Here is a 15,727-nt window from a genome sequence, read left to right on the forward strand (position 1 = left end):
GTAAAAAGGAGAAAATGTGTTAATATGTTCCTGATACAAGGTTTAAGCAAAATAACATAGTAAAGGGTAATTCAATTATAGATTTGTACCACATGTTTTATTTACCTCAAAGTAGGTCTCCTGAAACACCCCTGAATTTTCTTGGCAACAATTACACCTTCTCCTCTTCTTCTTCTCCTTCTTCTTTTCTTCTTATTCTTATCTTATCTAGGTTTGGAGTTCTGTTTACTGATTTGGAAAATAGACAGAAAGAGCTGGGCATAGCTAGCTTCGATGCCTCTATCACTAGCATGGAAGAAGTCTTCCTTCGGTGAGCAGCAAGGCACAGATAAAATAAAAACCTGTGAGAAAAGTACCACATCTTAGTCACCTTTGTAAATCCACCACACTTTCAGATTTATGTTAGAAAATTAAGAGGAATGAGGGGATGGAACTGACAGGTGTTTTTTTTTTAAACAATAAGAACAGTGAAAAAATATAATTATCGGTTTTTAAAAGAATGACTATTTAACTTGCCCAAACTGAATTAGTTGCTAATGTTTAAACTGAATGAGTTCAACTTAATGAAACACTCATTACATTGCCCTCATTTTCCTAACTTTACTATGGTCTAGCAGCAGTCTTGTGATTGGTGTTTGGGAAGCACTGCTCTACAATAGTTACCAGGATGCCTCCATGTAATACTCCTACCAGTCAGTAAGCAAACCAAGGAGTCTTCTGAGTTGGGTGTTGTGAGTCACATTCTCCAAACAAGATACGTTGAGACAGAGTTGAAATGAAATGCTTTGCTTTTTTTTTTTTTTTTTTTTGGATGTAGGGTCAGTAATATGGAAGATTCAGAGACAGATATTCAAGCTACCCAACCTCATCCTCCCTCCCCAATGAATCAAGTCTCAGTCAAGAACCAGAATAGGAATATGTCCAGAAATGAGAGAGCAGATTCCTCCACGATGAATGAAAGCCCTGCTGTTACGTTTAACACTGGAGTAAGCACCTTTGCTAAGACACCTAATGTATCTGTGTTTGGGGTGCAAGAGGCACATTTTGTTTTGACACTTGAACGACAGGAGTGTGGAGTTTTCAGCCACTGCGGACCCAACCAGACTCAAGCAGTCTGTACCACAACCTCATTAACTTCCTAATGCAGAAGTGATATGTTCTAGATAAAGATCTCAGCTGTCCTTCTCACCATTGCTATTCCTCACTTTCATTCTGTTTTAATTTTTTTCGCATTTATAATCCAGAAACTTGTTAGTTCATTGAATCTGGAGTGAGCATCTGTTTTAATAACTAAGCATGCACAATATTTTAAGTTTTTGTGATGGGAACTGACACTGCATGAAAAATCATTCCTAATCAGTATGATCCTAAGCATAGGAAGTCTCCCCGAGAAGCCTATCATTTATTTCATTCTCTTAATTGTCTATTCCTCCTATAAAGCATCCTGGTTTTCTTGGCAGTCGGGAGCCTAAGGAAAATCATCTTGTTGAGATTTTAAGTATTTATATCAAAAGTCAGATCTTAAACATTTTATTTAATACCTTATAGCAAAGGTCAGCAAATGATATATAAAAGGATAATAAATATGTAAGGCTTCGTGGGCCATATGGTTGCATAATCACTCAACCCTGTCATTGTAGCACAAAAGAAACCATAGACAATACAGAAATGCATGGGTATAGCTGTGTTCTAATAAAACTTTGTTTACAAAAACAGTCCAGTTTGTTGACCTCTGCCTTATACAAGCAAAAGACTGATCATACTATCATGTGTTACGCTTAGATTCTATTCCAAATATTATCTGTATAAACTTTATGTAGCTTGTACCATAAAATTCCAAAGTGTTCATCTTAATGAATTTCAACATGAATGACTTTTTTAGGTCTATGAATATTGTAATGTTATGTTTCTCTCTTCTTTCTTTAGTATCCCCTCTACCACCAGCAGTTCCGTGCCATGTTCATGAAGAGAGCGATGTTCAGTTGGCGCAACTGGAATCTAATTTTGCTACAAATACTGGCACTTCTAGGTTCCCTTATCTTTCTTCTCTCAGAGGTTGATATTTTTTCACGTAATAATGACGAGAAGGCCAGACAAATGGACTTGGGTCAATATGGTCAAACTATTGTGCCTATATCTATTTCTGGGAATTCCAATTTGACTCTGATTTTCCTGCAACATCTTAAGAGTATGCTAGAGTCTGAAAAACAAACACTCAGGGAAGTACAAGGTAAGGCTCATTGATAAAAAGAGACTGATCTTAGATGAAGATCTCATTGTATGACTTGCAAAGAAAGATCTTAACTGTATATTTGGCCACCTGTTAATCAACAATTTCATAGATTAAGCTATATTAGAGTCCAGAAATGCCCTCTTTAAGGCATAGTAAGTCCCAAAAGGTTAATTATTAATAGAGGCACTTTGGCTATGAGTTGTCTACAAGGCATTTGTTGTTCCTTCAAGTAAAAAAAAAAAAAGTGCCAAAACACATGTTACCGTGAAGTTAAGCATGAGTTGTTTTTTTAAGTCTGGCCAGAATGCAATGTATCACATGAATCCAGACCTTACAGCATGGAATGGTGGTCCCAAGTCCCGAAAGCTATTCCTCAGTCTCCTAAACCTATCATATCAAAAACAGGGATACTGGAGACTTAATGGGCTATCTCCTCAGAATATATTTATTTTTAAGATAGTAGTAGTAATGATTTACACTTACCAAGCACTTGTTTTGGCAAAACCCCTGATAAAACACTTTACCTGCCTGTCAGTTATTCAGAGTAATCACCCTTATTTAGTAGATATTTTTATTACCATCAATTAGATGAGGAGCACAGAAATTTAAGAAAGTCTGGTAGTTTGCCCCAAATCAGACATCCAGTTCTGCCTGACATGTACACACTTAACCACTCACTACACTGCATTACCACTCTGAACATAAAGTGTCTTCTCTTTCATGTAATAATTTCCTCCCAGATACTTTTTTTAACTGCCACCTGATGGATCCTGTTCCTTTGGGTTAGCAAGCAGCCTGTAGGATTGCAAAGCCTGTGTGGTATTTTTTTCTCTCCTTGAGGCTTTACTGTGAAGCATGATAATACATTGAGAAATGCTGATTTTTCTTTATAAACATAATCCTGATTCTACAACTTACAATAATAGATTAGCTGACAGAATTAATTGTCTCTATTCCTCCTCCCCTACAAGAATAATAGATGAGCATTTTTAAACCATGGCCACACAGTAAAGAGAGAGGATAAAGGAAGTGTCCTGACTCATGAAATTGTTATTTTTAAATTACAGTATACTCCTTTTGTGTTTTGAAGATGTGGTTCACTTCATCTAAGTTGTCATATTTATATGTATAAAGTTATTCATAGTGTCCATTTGCTATCCTTGTAATGACTGCAGGATCTGTAGTGATTTTCCTTGATCATTCCAAAATATTGATAATTCATGTCTTCTTTCTTGTTTCCCACCCTCTTTCTCACTGTCCATTTAGCTGGGTTATTTTCTAATCAATCTGTCTTCCAGTTCACATTCTACTCTTCATTTGTGTCCAACCTGCTATGTGTTATATATTGGTTTCTTAATTATAACCAACTTTTTCAATTCTAATATCAACTTTTGATTCTTTATATGGAATCCAGTTCTCTGGTAAGTTCTCTTTCTCTCATACCTACTTTACTTATGCATCTGTTTCTACTATCTGTGCTTTTCTTGCTTCTGTCTTTGGTATACCTAGCAATTTTTAAGTTGAATGTTAGAGATTGTGTATAAAAATTATAAAGATTCTGCATAAGGTTATCTTCTCCAGAGGAGTTTTTATTTAACTTCTGGCAGGTGGTAAGATTAAGAAAATATTGAAATCCACTCAAGGATTTAAGTGATTTGAGGTTGGGTTGACATTTTTGTAAGAACTGGTCTGAATCTTACTCACTCTTATTCCTAGGGTATATCCTTTCATGAAACTTACTAAAAGCCTGAGAAATTACCAAGTCACCTCCGCCATTTACAAATCTAAAAACCCTCAAAAGAAAAAGAGGTATAGATTGTTTAGCTGGCTTCAATATGTTTTCATTCTTTCCAGGGTCTTAGTCCCCAAATGTTGATTACTTTCCTAGATATCTAATACCTTCAAGTAGGTGATTTCTTATTTTTTTTAATCCAGCTTTTCTATTTTCTCAGAGGAAGGTTTTGTCTGCTGTAAGATAAGAAATAAAATAAAATAAAATCTGTAAGATTAAGTACTTATAGATCAGTTCATGATAGATAAATAAGTTGAGAGAATATATACCATGTTGTCTATGTTTTATCAGTGAAGTAGGAGTTTAGGTTATAGGCTATGAAATGAGAGAGCTTGGGAATTTAATGATGGAATAGAATGCTTAGGGAGAATGGCAAATGTTTAAATAATGATTATGAGAATATTGAAAAGGATAAGAACCAAGTAAAATTATTTGTACTTCTTCAATATATATTGTAGATGATCTGTATTGTGGATAAATAGATCAATATTGCTTCCTCATCCTAGGTGACCTACTGAAATACTTGATGGAAAATGAAGATTGTATTCACTTATGCATTGTTGCATTTTCCATTGAGGTGAAGGCAAATCAAATAATATTTACTGCTCTTTTCAACAATCAAGCATATCATTCACCATCTCTGACCCTGGCAATGTTAGACAACGTTCTTTTCAAGTCAGTTTCTGGCTCTAATGCTTCCTTAACAATCTCCAATAAACCTCAGCCACGCCCTACTGAAAATGAACCCAGTGGAAAGTATGTTATTCTTTAATTAAATTTGAACTTAACACTTTACATGCATTTTCTCACCATATATGATTATGGTTATATGATTAAATAAAAGCTATTTATAGAAACTTGTATTTTCTGCTGTGTTGATTGTCTGATATATCTAACTTTTTTCCTTCTTCTGTAGGATAACAAGTGGAGATTCAGTGGCCTTACATGTACATCTTGGCATGGCTCTTTTGATCAGTAGTTTTTGTCTCCAGACAGTGAGTGAGAGGGTCTCCAAGGCAAAGCACATCCAGTTTGTGAGTGGGGTCTCTGTCCTTGTGTACTGGGTTTCTGCTCTGCTGTGGGATTTCATCATCTTCTTCGTTACCTGCTGCCTAATACTAGTGAGTATTAGATAAAGTTTCTTGAGGACTTATTTTCTTTCTGTACCCCATGGAAAATTCCTATTATCTAATTATATTATAAACCTAACTGCTGATAAACTATCTTTTCTCGTTATCTTAAAAAACACAGTGCCGAAGTCTCATTGTAGACACTTTCTCATATTCCTTCATTAGGCAAAAATAACTTCTTTGCAAAAGCACAAAGACCTCTCGTGGACTAGTTCCCCATTTGTTTCCTCATCATTTTATGGTGACCCCAAAAACCTCTCTGAAAGTGGGAATGTTCCTACCTGTAATAAGAGGTACTTATACTCTTATTACATACCTACATGGAAGTATACATACTACCTTGTCTTGTCCAGTTTTGTTCTCTACCAGACCTTCTAGTTATACTATTGTCAGCGTTTTCTTTGAGTCTCTCTCAATTTATTTTAAAAATTTTATTGAACATCTGCTATTACCCAGACATTATCCTGGGATTCAGTGTGTGGTTTGTTTATAACTAAATCTAAATCTTATCTCCCAGTCCTCCTCCTGTTAAAGTTCCTAACCAAAGCTTCAAGGAAGATCTCCATGTAACTGGGTAGGATGGGGGCGGGGGGGAAGGCATCGGACAGGAATGGTGCCCCTGTTGGTGGGAATGTAAATTAGTGCATTCACTATGGAAAACAGTATGAAGGCTCCTCAAAAAAAAAATAATAATAATAACAATAGAACTACCACTTGTCAGATCTGTCTCTCTCTCTCTCTCTTTACCTATCTATCTGTTCCACATCTTCTTTATGCAGTCATCTGTTGCTGAACACTTAGGTTCCTTCCATATGTTGGCTATTGTAAATTATGCTGCTATAACCTTTGGGGGGTACATATCTCTTCAAATTATTGTTTTTGTTTTCTTCAGGTATATACCCAGGAGTGGAATTGCTGGACTAAATGATAATTCTATTTTTAACTTTTTGTATAGGTATAGTTCATTTGCAATAATATATATTATGGCATATATATCTATATCTATATATAGATATAGATATAGATATATATTTAAAATATGTGTAATGGAATATTAGTCATACAAATAATGAAATTTTGCCATTTGCTACAATATGGATGAACCTGGAGAGCATTATGCTTAATGAATTAAGTCAAATGCTATATTTTATCCCTTATATGTGGAATCTAAAAAGTAAAACAAACAAATGAATGTAACAAAACAGAAACAGACTTAAAGATATAGAGAACAAAGTAGTATTTACCAGTTGGGGGAAGGATGGGGAAGGGGCAAGATAGAGATTGGGGATTAAGAGGTACAAACTACTATGTATAAACTAAATAAGATTCAGGGATATATTGTAGAGCACAGGGAATACAGCCAACATTTTATAACACCTTTAAATGAAACATAGTTTATAAAAATATTAAATTACTATTTTGTACACCTGAAACCAATAACTGTAAATCAACTATAATTAATAAAAAAGAATTAACGAGGGCTATATTCAACAACGTGGGAGGATCTCACAAATATAATGCTGAGTGAAAGAAGCCAGATACAAAAGGTTATATATTGTATAATTACATTCATAAAAAGTTCATAGTGCAGATAAAACTGTACTTTATTATTTAGAGATGCATGCCAATGTGATAATACTGTAAAGAAATATAATGACAAGAAGTGTTTATGATAAAAGTTAGAAAAGTGGTTACTTTTACAGTATCTGGAGGAGTTCATGATATAAGTTTCTTTGATATAAGTACTGGTGTTGTGGTAGTTGCTCATGGATTGTTTTGTGATCATTCATTTATATTCATGCAGTCTTCTAGGTATGTGTTACAGTTCACATTAAAGGTTAAACTTCTTACTTGAAAACCTTTTTTGCATATTCATTTATAGATTAATTTGGGTAAAATCTATATATTCATAATGCATGGCATTCTTGTTCAAAAACAGAGTGTTCTGCTTATTTTCCAACTAGGAATTCAACTTTTCTTTGAAATAGATTATGATTTGTGATACTGAAGGATTATAAGCCTTCAAACACAGAGATTTTTAGACTATTCCAACTTTTACTTGACTACCTCCTTGTTTTATTCTTTAGGTTTACAGTATACTCATTCAAAAACAAAACAACCTTAGCCATAGACTGAATTACAGTCTACTAATCCTCTCCATTGCTATTGCTACCACCACCAAGAACACCAGTTATTAACCGTAATACGACCCCTCTTAGCTTACCTTACTATTTACTTCTTGGTTGTCCTGCTAATTGCACAAAGGGACAACCCTAATATTTGTAGAGAAACTGCAGTTACTAACTAATGAGACATAGATATCCATATATTTATTTCCTTTAACAACTATAGTTTCCTCTCCACCACCACCGTCTGTTCAATTTAGGTCCCTCTAATTTTGTGCTTCACTGTGTGGTTTTCAATTTCTATTAGAAAAATTTAAGAAAGAAGTCCCAGAGTTGCTTAGGTGAATGTAATGGAGCTGGAGGAGTAGAACGTAACCAGCAGACCCAGTTTGAAGGCAGATAGCAGTGATAGGTAAGGTATGTAGTCAGAGGGAACATCTCTATAGAAATAGTCTCTCTTTGGAGAAATAATCTACTTTCTGGGAAAACTGAGAGTTAGGATTATTGAGGGAAAGTATAATGACTTCGTTTATGGATTTTTTAAAAACTGTCCCAAGTTAAAAAGGGAGGAATTACAGTGGTTCTCCCCACTCGACTGTCCTCTAATGAAGAAGATGTGGAAGTATTTTACTTCATCCTAATAGGCTAAGCCTTTTTTTAAGAGGCAAATTGATTTTAATTAATGAACATATCTGTACTAAATAAAGATAGGACTCCTTCTGTAAATGTTCTAGGTTGAATTATTTTTGCACTTACCCTTCACCTCGACTTTATCTCTGTACCCTGTGTTTCAGGGAGTGTTCAAGTACTGCCAGTTGGATATATATGTCACTGATTACCATTTTCTGGACACTATGCTGATCTTCACGCTGTATGGCTGGTCTGCCATTCCCCTTGTGTACCTGCTGAGCTACCTGTTTACTAGAAGTACTTCTGCCTACATCAAACTTGTGCTATTCCACTACCTCTCAGGCATTTTCACTCTCCTCATAGATGCCACATTTCAGTTCGGTAAGGGTAAGGACTTCACAAAATTTCTCTTTCCCTGGAAGGCAGCAGTAAGTAAATAAGCAGGGCATGGACTACAGATATTAGTATAAAATTAAATTCTAGATTTTGAGAATATCCTAAGCTTGATGTAAGTCAATAAAATTATTTTGAGTGCCTGTGATGTTCTAGGCATTGTGTTAGAGCTGGGAATCCTCATTTTGAGGTGATGGGACTCAACGTGACCTACAGGTTCTTTGACAAGATTCCTCCTCTGTAACCCCACATCTTGTAGCTCCAACATATAACTTGAAGAATCTGTTTTGCACTGGATTTTGAAAATATAGGAGCATTTTTCCCTGAGATTCATTGACTCCTTTGTCAGAGAGAAAGAGAGAGAGAGAACATAAAAAGCAACTTTCTTCTGAGAAGGGCAGACCTCAGAAAGTTAGAATAAATTATATCTCAAATATATTAGATCATGATTGTGTTTAAGAGTGTTATCCCTTGATACTGTGGCATTTTGTAGTGTGGGGAAAAGAAGGGAGAGTAGAGGAGAATCTTGAGTTCTTAGGAGAAGCCAGCAGTCTTGTTGAGAGAAGGTTTTATGGTGTGGTGCTGAATAACAGCCGCATTAATCAATGTTTGATTAATGAATTAATGAATCCTGAGCACCCTAACAAGATTTTCCAGAAAGAAGAAAGACTCTGTATGTACCCGACATAATTATAACTAAGCCAGTTTTCCTTCCTTCTGGGCCAGTTTCTGCAGTATTATTAAATTTGTATCTCCACACTTTTCTTGTTTGATTTTGAGAATTGGGGAGATAGTAACTAAACTGACCATTATTATAAACAGAGTTCTTAAAAGAGAGACTACTCTTAAGAGAGAGCTTTGTTGAATCACTCTACAGGATGAACCCGAACCGGCTTACACGCTTCACCACTCCAGGCCTCCCTGTGACTGCAGAGCCCCATAAGCACTGGCTTCCTGCCGCCTTCCTTTAGCCCTTCACCTGTCATACACAAACTGCCTGCAAACTCCTTCAGGAATGAGCATCTCACATCAGCAAGGCACGCATAGCAGACAAAAAAACTTAGAAGAGATAAGCCTTAGCACTCATTCTCACAAAGGAATTCTTAAATTACAGGAAGCAAATATCTGTATATTTTTGCACACCTTTCCAAAGAGAAATATTCTGTTACATGGAGAAGACTCACCTGAAAGCATTTGAGTTTGTGAGCCCTCTAGGTTAGGACCTAGAATGAAATTATTTAAGGGACTATAGAGAAGAGGAATAGTTATGTGAGGATAACAAAAAGAAGAAATTACTGTTTTATAAAATTTAAGAGACATTTTTGGGGAGAAATGTATCGCAAAGGGTCGTGAAGGGTACAAACAACAGTAACAAAAAATACCTAGTAGATTTTCAACTAGAAGGTCAGAGGAAGCTTCCACTTTTCAGCAGCAGAACAAACTCTGTGAATGATACTCAGCCAAAAATAATGAACTGAGAAGAAAGTATAGAATTGGTAGAGTTCAAGAATAAAGTGAAAGCAAGTGTTTACCTTGAAGGTAAACAGCATTAAAGTTAGTTTTGACCTGAGGTTTTTGACAGGATCTGATGACCTTAATTTTCTATTTCCATAAGTTGTAAGAAACAGAGATTAGAATGAAAAGTATAGAAATACAACAATGGCTTAGTTAGATTCCTGTCTAAAATTGGAAGTTCAAACGGCTAGGTGCTCATTACAAGGGCGAACAAAATTTAACCAATGCCACAATCGGGCATGGAAAGGAAATCTGCAGAGTTTGGATTTGGCACTAGACTAAGGCACAGTGGTTTCCTTTGGAACTTGTAACTACTTGCAAGTACTCATGTAAGCTTGGATCCTGAAATTATAGTGCCCGTGTAAGCCAAAAAACATAATCTGATCATTTATTGTAAATAACCTCAGTTGGCTGTGTCTCCAGGTGAGTGGCAAAGGTATACACAATTCCAAGACTTCAAAGTAGTCCCACAGCTAAGTTTTCCAGATAACCCGAGATCAAGTTAAAAGAACAAAGAAACAGATCTTAAGAGCTCATGGTAGCAAAAAACCGCAAACTGTAGACTCAGAATCAGACCTGCAAATTTTAAGCTTTGAGAGGTTTTAGAACAGAATCTAACATAGGTATGTTTAAGATATTTAAATAGTAACAGAATCCCAAGTATTTGTGCAAAAATATAGAATCTATATCATAGAAATATATAATAAATAATAGAGCATATATATGCATGTACTGCGTATGTACAGTATACATATATAATATGCCTCCACTGTGTGCCAGAACTCCTTGCCTGTTTATCTTAGAGATACACCCGAGGAGCAAAACGGTCCCCTCTGCCTGGGGTATAAACAAATCTCAGTCCTACCTATGAAGTTGCAAAGCCCCTGGGTACGGAGTCATGTTTCAACCTCACCTCCACCTGGGAGCCGCGCACCAGCAAATATGGTGGCTATAGCTGAGCCCTGCCTCTCTTCTCCAGAGAATGCACCAGTGATGGTGCCACGGGCGTGCAGACAGAGACTATGGCCCAGCTGCGTTGTCCCCTCCCTCCAACTCGCACCAGCAGTGTTGCTTTTTTTTTTTTTAATGGGTGACAGAGTCTATTCTGTCCTGTATACACTCCCAGCCATGGTGCACAACACACTCCAGCCCCCTGAGGCTGCCTCTGCACAGTCAGTCCCGTCCCTCTGCCTGGCCCGGGCAGCCAGCTCTGGCCCACCCCTTGTATCTAGGGCTAGGGATCGCAGGGACCCTTGAAGCTAAAGAGAGATTTTATAGCTTTAACTATTAACAGTGAAAAGGCTAAAACCTAACTAACAAACCATCCAACTTAAAATAGTTAGAAAAATAATATCATAATAAACACAAAAAGTATAAGTAAAGAACAAATAAGAGCAAAACTTAACCAAATGGAAAGTAAATATACAACAGAGTATACCCTCAGAGCCCCTAATCAACTAGTTGGGGGGATAAAATTGGCAAAATGGTGAGATGATGAAGATAAAATAAATAAATGTTAGGTATACAAATGTTTTATATGTCTAGTTGTTACATACACATGTGTATATATATATGTACATGTATTATATGTAATGTTACACCAATGAAAAATAAGAGGATATGATAAAGTTAGGATAACAAATGTAAAAACTTCAAGTAAAATTTTCCATTTCTAGAAAAAGTGCAATTACTAAATCTGATTTAAGAGGTCTTAGAAAATTTGAATTGTATTACAAGCATTGAAGTAATTAATAATTAAATTATTTTCACAAAGAAAACAAAGCATAGATAACACTGTTGGTGAGTTCTATATATTCTTCCAGGTAGCACAGAAAAGAACATGCTAGTACTTTCAACCCCTTCTATGAGATTAGCAAAAGCCTAATGCCATAATCTGACAAGATTATCATAAACTAATTTAATTCATAAACATGAGTTCGAAAATTCTAAACAAAAGATTGGTAAACTGAATCTAAGAAGGTTGCTTTCATATTAGAAAATCTATAAATATAATTCCTATCTTAATGAACTAGTGGGGGAAACAATCATCTCAGTAGCAAAAAAATCAATGATATATAATAAAATTTCTTAGTAACTGAGACTAGGGGAAATGTAACTGACTTTATAAAGGGCAAATGCATATGCAAAACTCAATCGCAAATACAACATTCAATAGTGGCTTAGTAAAGAGTTCCCTTTAAAAATGAGGAACTAGATGAGTGTGACTGTTATTGTCAATTCTATTATGTAGAAAAATAAATAAAATATAAGCAGACTAGAAAGAAACTACCATTATTCATAAATGCTATAAAATCTGGGGCACTATTACCAGCGTATGAATAACAGATGCCGGGGCAAGCCAAAAGAGCACATGTAAAACATAGCTTTCCCTAGAGTTCTGTAAAAAGAATTCATATTACATAGGTATACATCAAGGTGGCCACACCAGTCGTTTACAGTAGTTTACAATTTAGTTGACTGATACTCCGTTCTGAACGTACAGCACCCATGCTGAAGTGGATGATAATTATTTTCAATAACACCTTTTTGTCAGTTTTTACCTTTCCCCATCCCCAAAGAGGCATTCATCCCTTTGACAGATAAGATACTCTGTTTCTCTTCCTCACCTAGAAAGATCTTTACTCTTTGGAAGTGAGAAGATATTTATGACAGCTACAGGTATAAGTCAAAAGATATTAGACTGTTTCTATATACTATGTAATATGGTAGACACCAGCCCCATTGGCAATTTAAACTTAAATTTATTGAAATTAAGTGCAATTTAAAATTCAGTTCCGTAGCCACATTAGCCACATTTCAAATGCTCCATAGCCACATGTGTGTATTGGCACAGCTACAGAGCTTTTCCATAATCATGAGAAGTTCGACTAGAAAGTGCTAGTCTGGGCATAATTAGTGCCACTTTGGGCATCTGTTCGAGTGACCAACAACCAGAATTCTTTAATCTGGATCAATTATTTCTTTGTCAAGATCTACATAGGACAGAACTACCATGTCTTTGACACTTGAGCTTTCAATACTGGGCCATCTGTCTTTGCTCAAGAACTTTCTCTCTAACTAGCCTTTTATCTTTTTCCCAAAAACCTGAAGTGATTATCAAAATTCAATATGGCAGTTCATAAATTAAGCACATTCATATCTCTAGGAATTTAGTCTCAAATTATTATTGATATTAAATGCATTCTTTGGAGGAGAGACATTCATTATCTCAGCTGGTTTCTTTGAAGATTGTTCTACTCTCAAATATGTTGTAGTTTCCCTACCTGTTTGGTACTGTTGAGTTCTAGGCTATCTCTCACACCTCTGCTTTACTCCTTTAATTGACCAATTAGGATTAGAAATGTGAAAAACAGACAATAGTAGTTTCCTGTTCATATCAGTTACCAGGAAGACATATTATGTGGACTTCACCAAAAATACTTTTCAGAACTCTGCAATCATCAACACAAACTGTGACACCAGATATCAGCTGGAACAAACTTACTGGAAAGTAATTAGTGTTTTTCAAATATAATCATCTGGTTTTTAATCTCTTGAGCTTGGTTTGATCATCATTGGGGGATTTGTTGTCCTGGGGATACTTTATTTCCTATAATGAAACCTAATTTTATCTTTTTTTTTTTTTAGAAGTTCAACATGGCATGTCAAATGCCACCAGAAACTTCATATTTAATGTATTACTGCTATTTCCCAATTACAACCTTGGGAAGTGCATTGCTGGTTATTTTACTTTCTACCAGATGAAGAAATGGTGCTCCGCAGAAAAACCTCCTGCCCACTTAAATTGTAGTAAAGCAAGTAAGTATCTTGAGGGTTCCTAAGTCTCTAGGAAATTAGTCCCAGGCTCAGCCCATGAAAGATGTGGGGAATCTGCCCTTATTGCAAACAAGAAAGTCAGGACACATGTTCAGTACGCATTGTTTTACAGGACTGAGGAAAAGCCTTTGTAAATATAATGATGCCTCAAAGGCAAATCCAAGGTAAGTGTAAAGTAGTCATCAGATACAGAAGTCAGAGCTACTAATAATCAACCACCTGGTAACTTTACATTCATGATGTTAAATCTTTATGATCTCAAGTTATCTGTGTTTATATTCATTTTGAGGAATCTGACTCTATGCCTCATGTCACACAACTTTTACGGACCAGAACCGGGATTCAAAGTGTAGGTTCTTCCATTGCATAATGCAGTTCACCTACAGGAAAGAACCTCCAGGGGACAAATTTGTATCATAATTGCATTGTATTTACTTCTGTTACCTCCCACCACCATCACCCCTCACAATCACACACACTTACCTGCCCACAACTTATTTGAAGGAATGGATAAAAAATTCCACCCCTTAGTGTCTAATATAGTATTTAAAACATGGAGGAACTCAACTGTTTTAAATAAATAGATAAAAGTTGGGATGTAGTGATGGGATGATAAAGAGCAGTAGGATGGGGGAAGAGAGGCAGAAAGAAGAAGAACAGTACTGCAGATCTGGGTAAATGAAAAGGATAAAAATTCATCTTAAACTCAGAAATCCCTAAGGGTGTCACTCTGTCATTTATTAGATAATTCTTAAAATATCTTATTTTGTCAAGAGTGAGGAGAGTGAGAAAGGAAGGAGTAGTACTTAGTAAGCCAAGTCCTACCTAGAACAGTAGTCGGTGACCTCAAAGGGAAGTTGTGTATTCAAACAGTTCTAAACTATAGGACGGTAAACTTTCAGGGGTGGGACAATGTGGAAAAAAATGGAAAGGAAAAGTTAAATGTAAAATTTAGTGACTTGGAAAGCCATGCTATTACTGAGTGTCCATAGAACCTGGGACTGTTTCTGTACAGTAATGCAGCAGGCTTCCAGCTTCTCCAGATCCTCTCTAACAATTGTCATTTTCCTTTTTAATTATTATTCTAGCCTTCCTAGTAGGTGTGAAATTGTATCTCATTGTTGTTTCAATTTTCATTTCTTTAATGATCAGTGATATTGAACATCTTTTCATGTGCTTATTGTCCATTTGTATGTCTTCTTTGTAGAAATGTCTATTCAAATTCTTTGCCCATTTTTAAATTGGGCTGTTTGCCTTTATAATTTCTGGATACTAGACCTTTCTCTGTTATGTGGTGTGCAAAGATTTTCTCCCATTCTGTGGGCTTTTACTTTCTTGATAGTGTCCTTTGATGCACAATCGTCTTTAATTTCAATGAAGTCCAGTTTATCTATTGCTTATTTGATTGCTTGTACACTTTAGGTGTCAAATCACTGCTTAATCAAAACTCACAGAGACTTACTCCAATGTTTTCTCCTAAGACGTTTATAGTTTTAGCTGTTATATTTTAAGTTTTTAGTTGATTTTTGCATAAGGTATGATAGGGTTCCAGCTTGATTCTTTTGGATATCCAGTTGTTCCATCACTCTTCATTTAAAGCACTATGAATTTCCCTCACTGAATTGACTTGGCATTTTTGTTAAAATCAATTGACCTTAGAAGTATGGGTTTATTTCTGGATTCTCAGTTGTATTCTATTGATATATATGTTTATCTTTATGCCAGTACCACACCCATCTTGATTACTTTAGCTTTGTAGTGAGTTTTGAAATTGGAACATGGTACTTTGCAATTCCATATACATTTAAGAATTAGCTTTTCTTTACACAAGAAAAACAAACCTAGTAGGATTTTTACTGAGATTGCTTTAATTTTATAGAACAATTTAAAAAGATTTAACATTTTTACTGTTTTTAGTTTTACAATCTGTAAAGTTGGTACATTCCTTTACTTATTTAGTTCTACCATCCATTTTTAACTTAGGTCTTCCTTATGTTTACTTAATTCTGTTTAGTAGTTATTGGTTTAGAGATATGCAAATATATTGTTAGCTTTATTCCTTCCTATCTTC

General features: G+C 35.5%; 1 protein-coding gene across 1 annotated transcript in view; it reads left to right on the plus strand.

Annotated features, from left to right (window-relative positions):
- LOC105091159 (phospholipid-transporting ATPase ABCA3) overlaps positions 1-15,727 on the plus strand; it is a 75,940-nt gene that overhangs the window by 32,573 nt on the left and 27,640 nt on the right. The window contains exons 16-22 of the mRNA XM_031433074.2: positions 212-310; positions 818-986; positions 1,927-2,230; positions 4,532-4,781; positions 4,942-5,150; positions 8,080-8,292; positions 13,468-13,642. Coding sequence (XP_031288934.2) covers positions 212-310; positions 818-986; positions 1,927-2,230; positions 4,532-4,781; positions 4,942-5,150; positions 8,080-8,292; positions 13,468-13,642 — 1,419 coding nt within the window. The remainder of the gene's footprint in view (positions 1-211; positions 311-817; positions 987-1,926; positions 2,231-4,531; positions 4,782-4,941; positions 5,151-8,079; positions 8,293-13,467; positions 13,643-15,727) is intronic.

Source organism: Camelus dromedarius, chromosome 24 (assembly GCF_036321535.1).
Source record: "Camelus dromedarius isolate mCamDro1 chromosome 24, mCamDro1.pat, whole genome shotgun sequence".
In the NCBI taxonomy this organism is placed as follows: Eukaryota; Metazoa; Chordata; class Mammalia; order Artiodactyla; family Camelidae; genus Camelus; species Camelus dromedarius.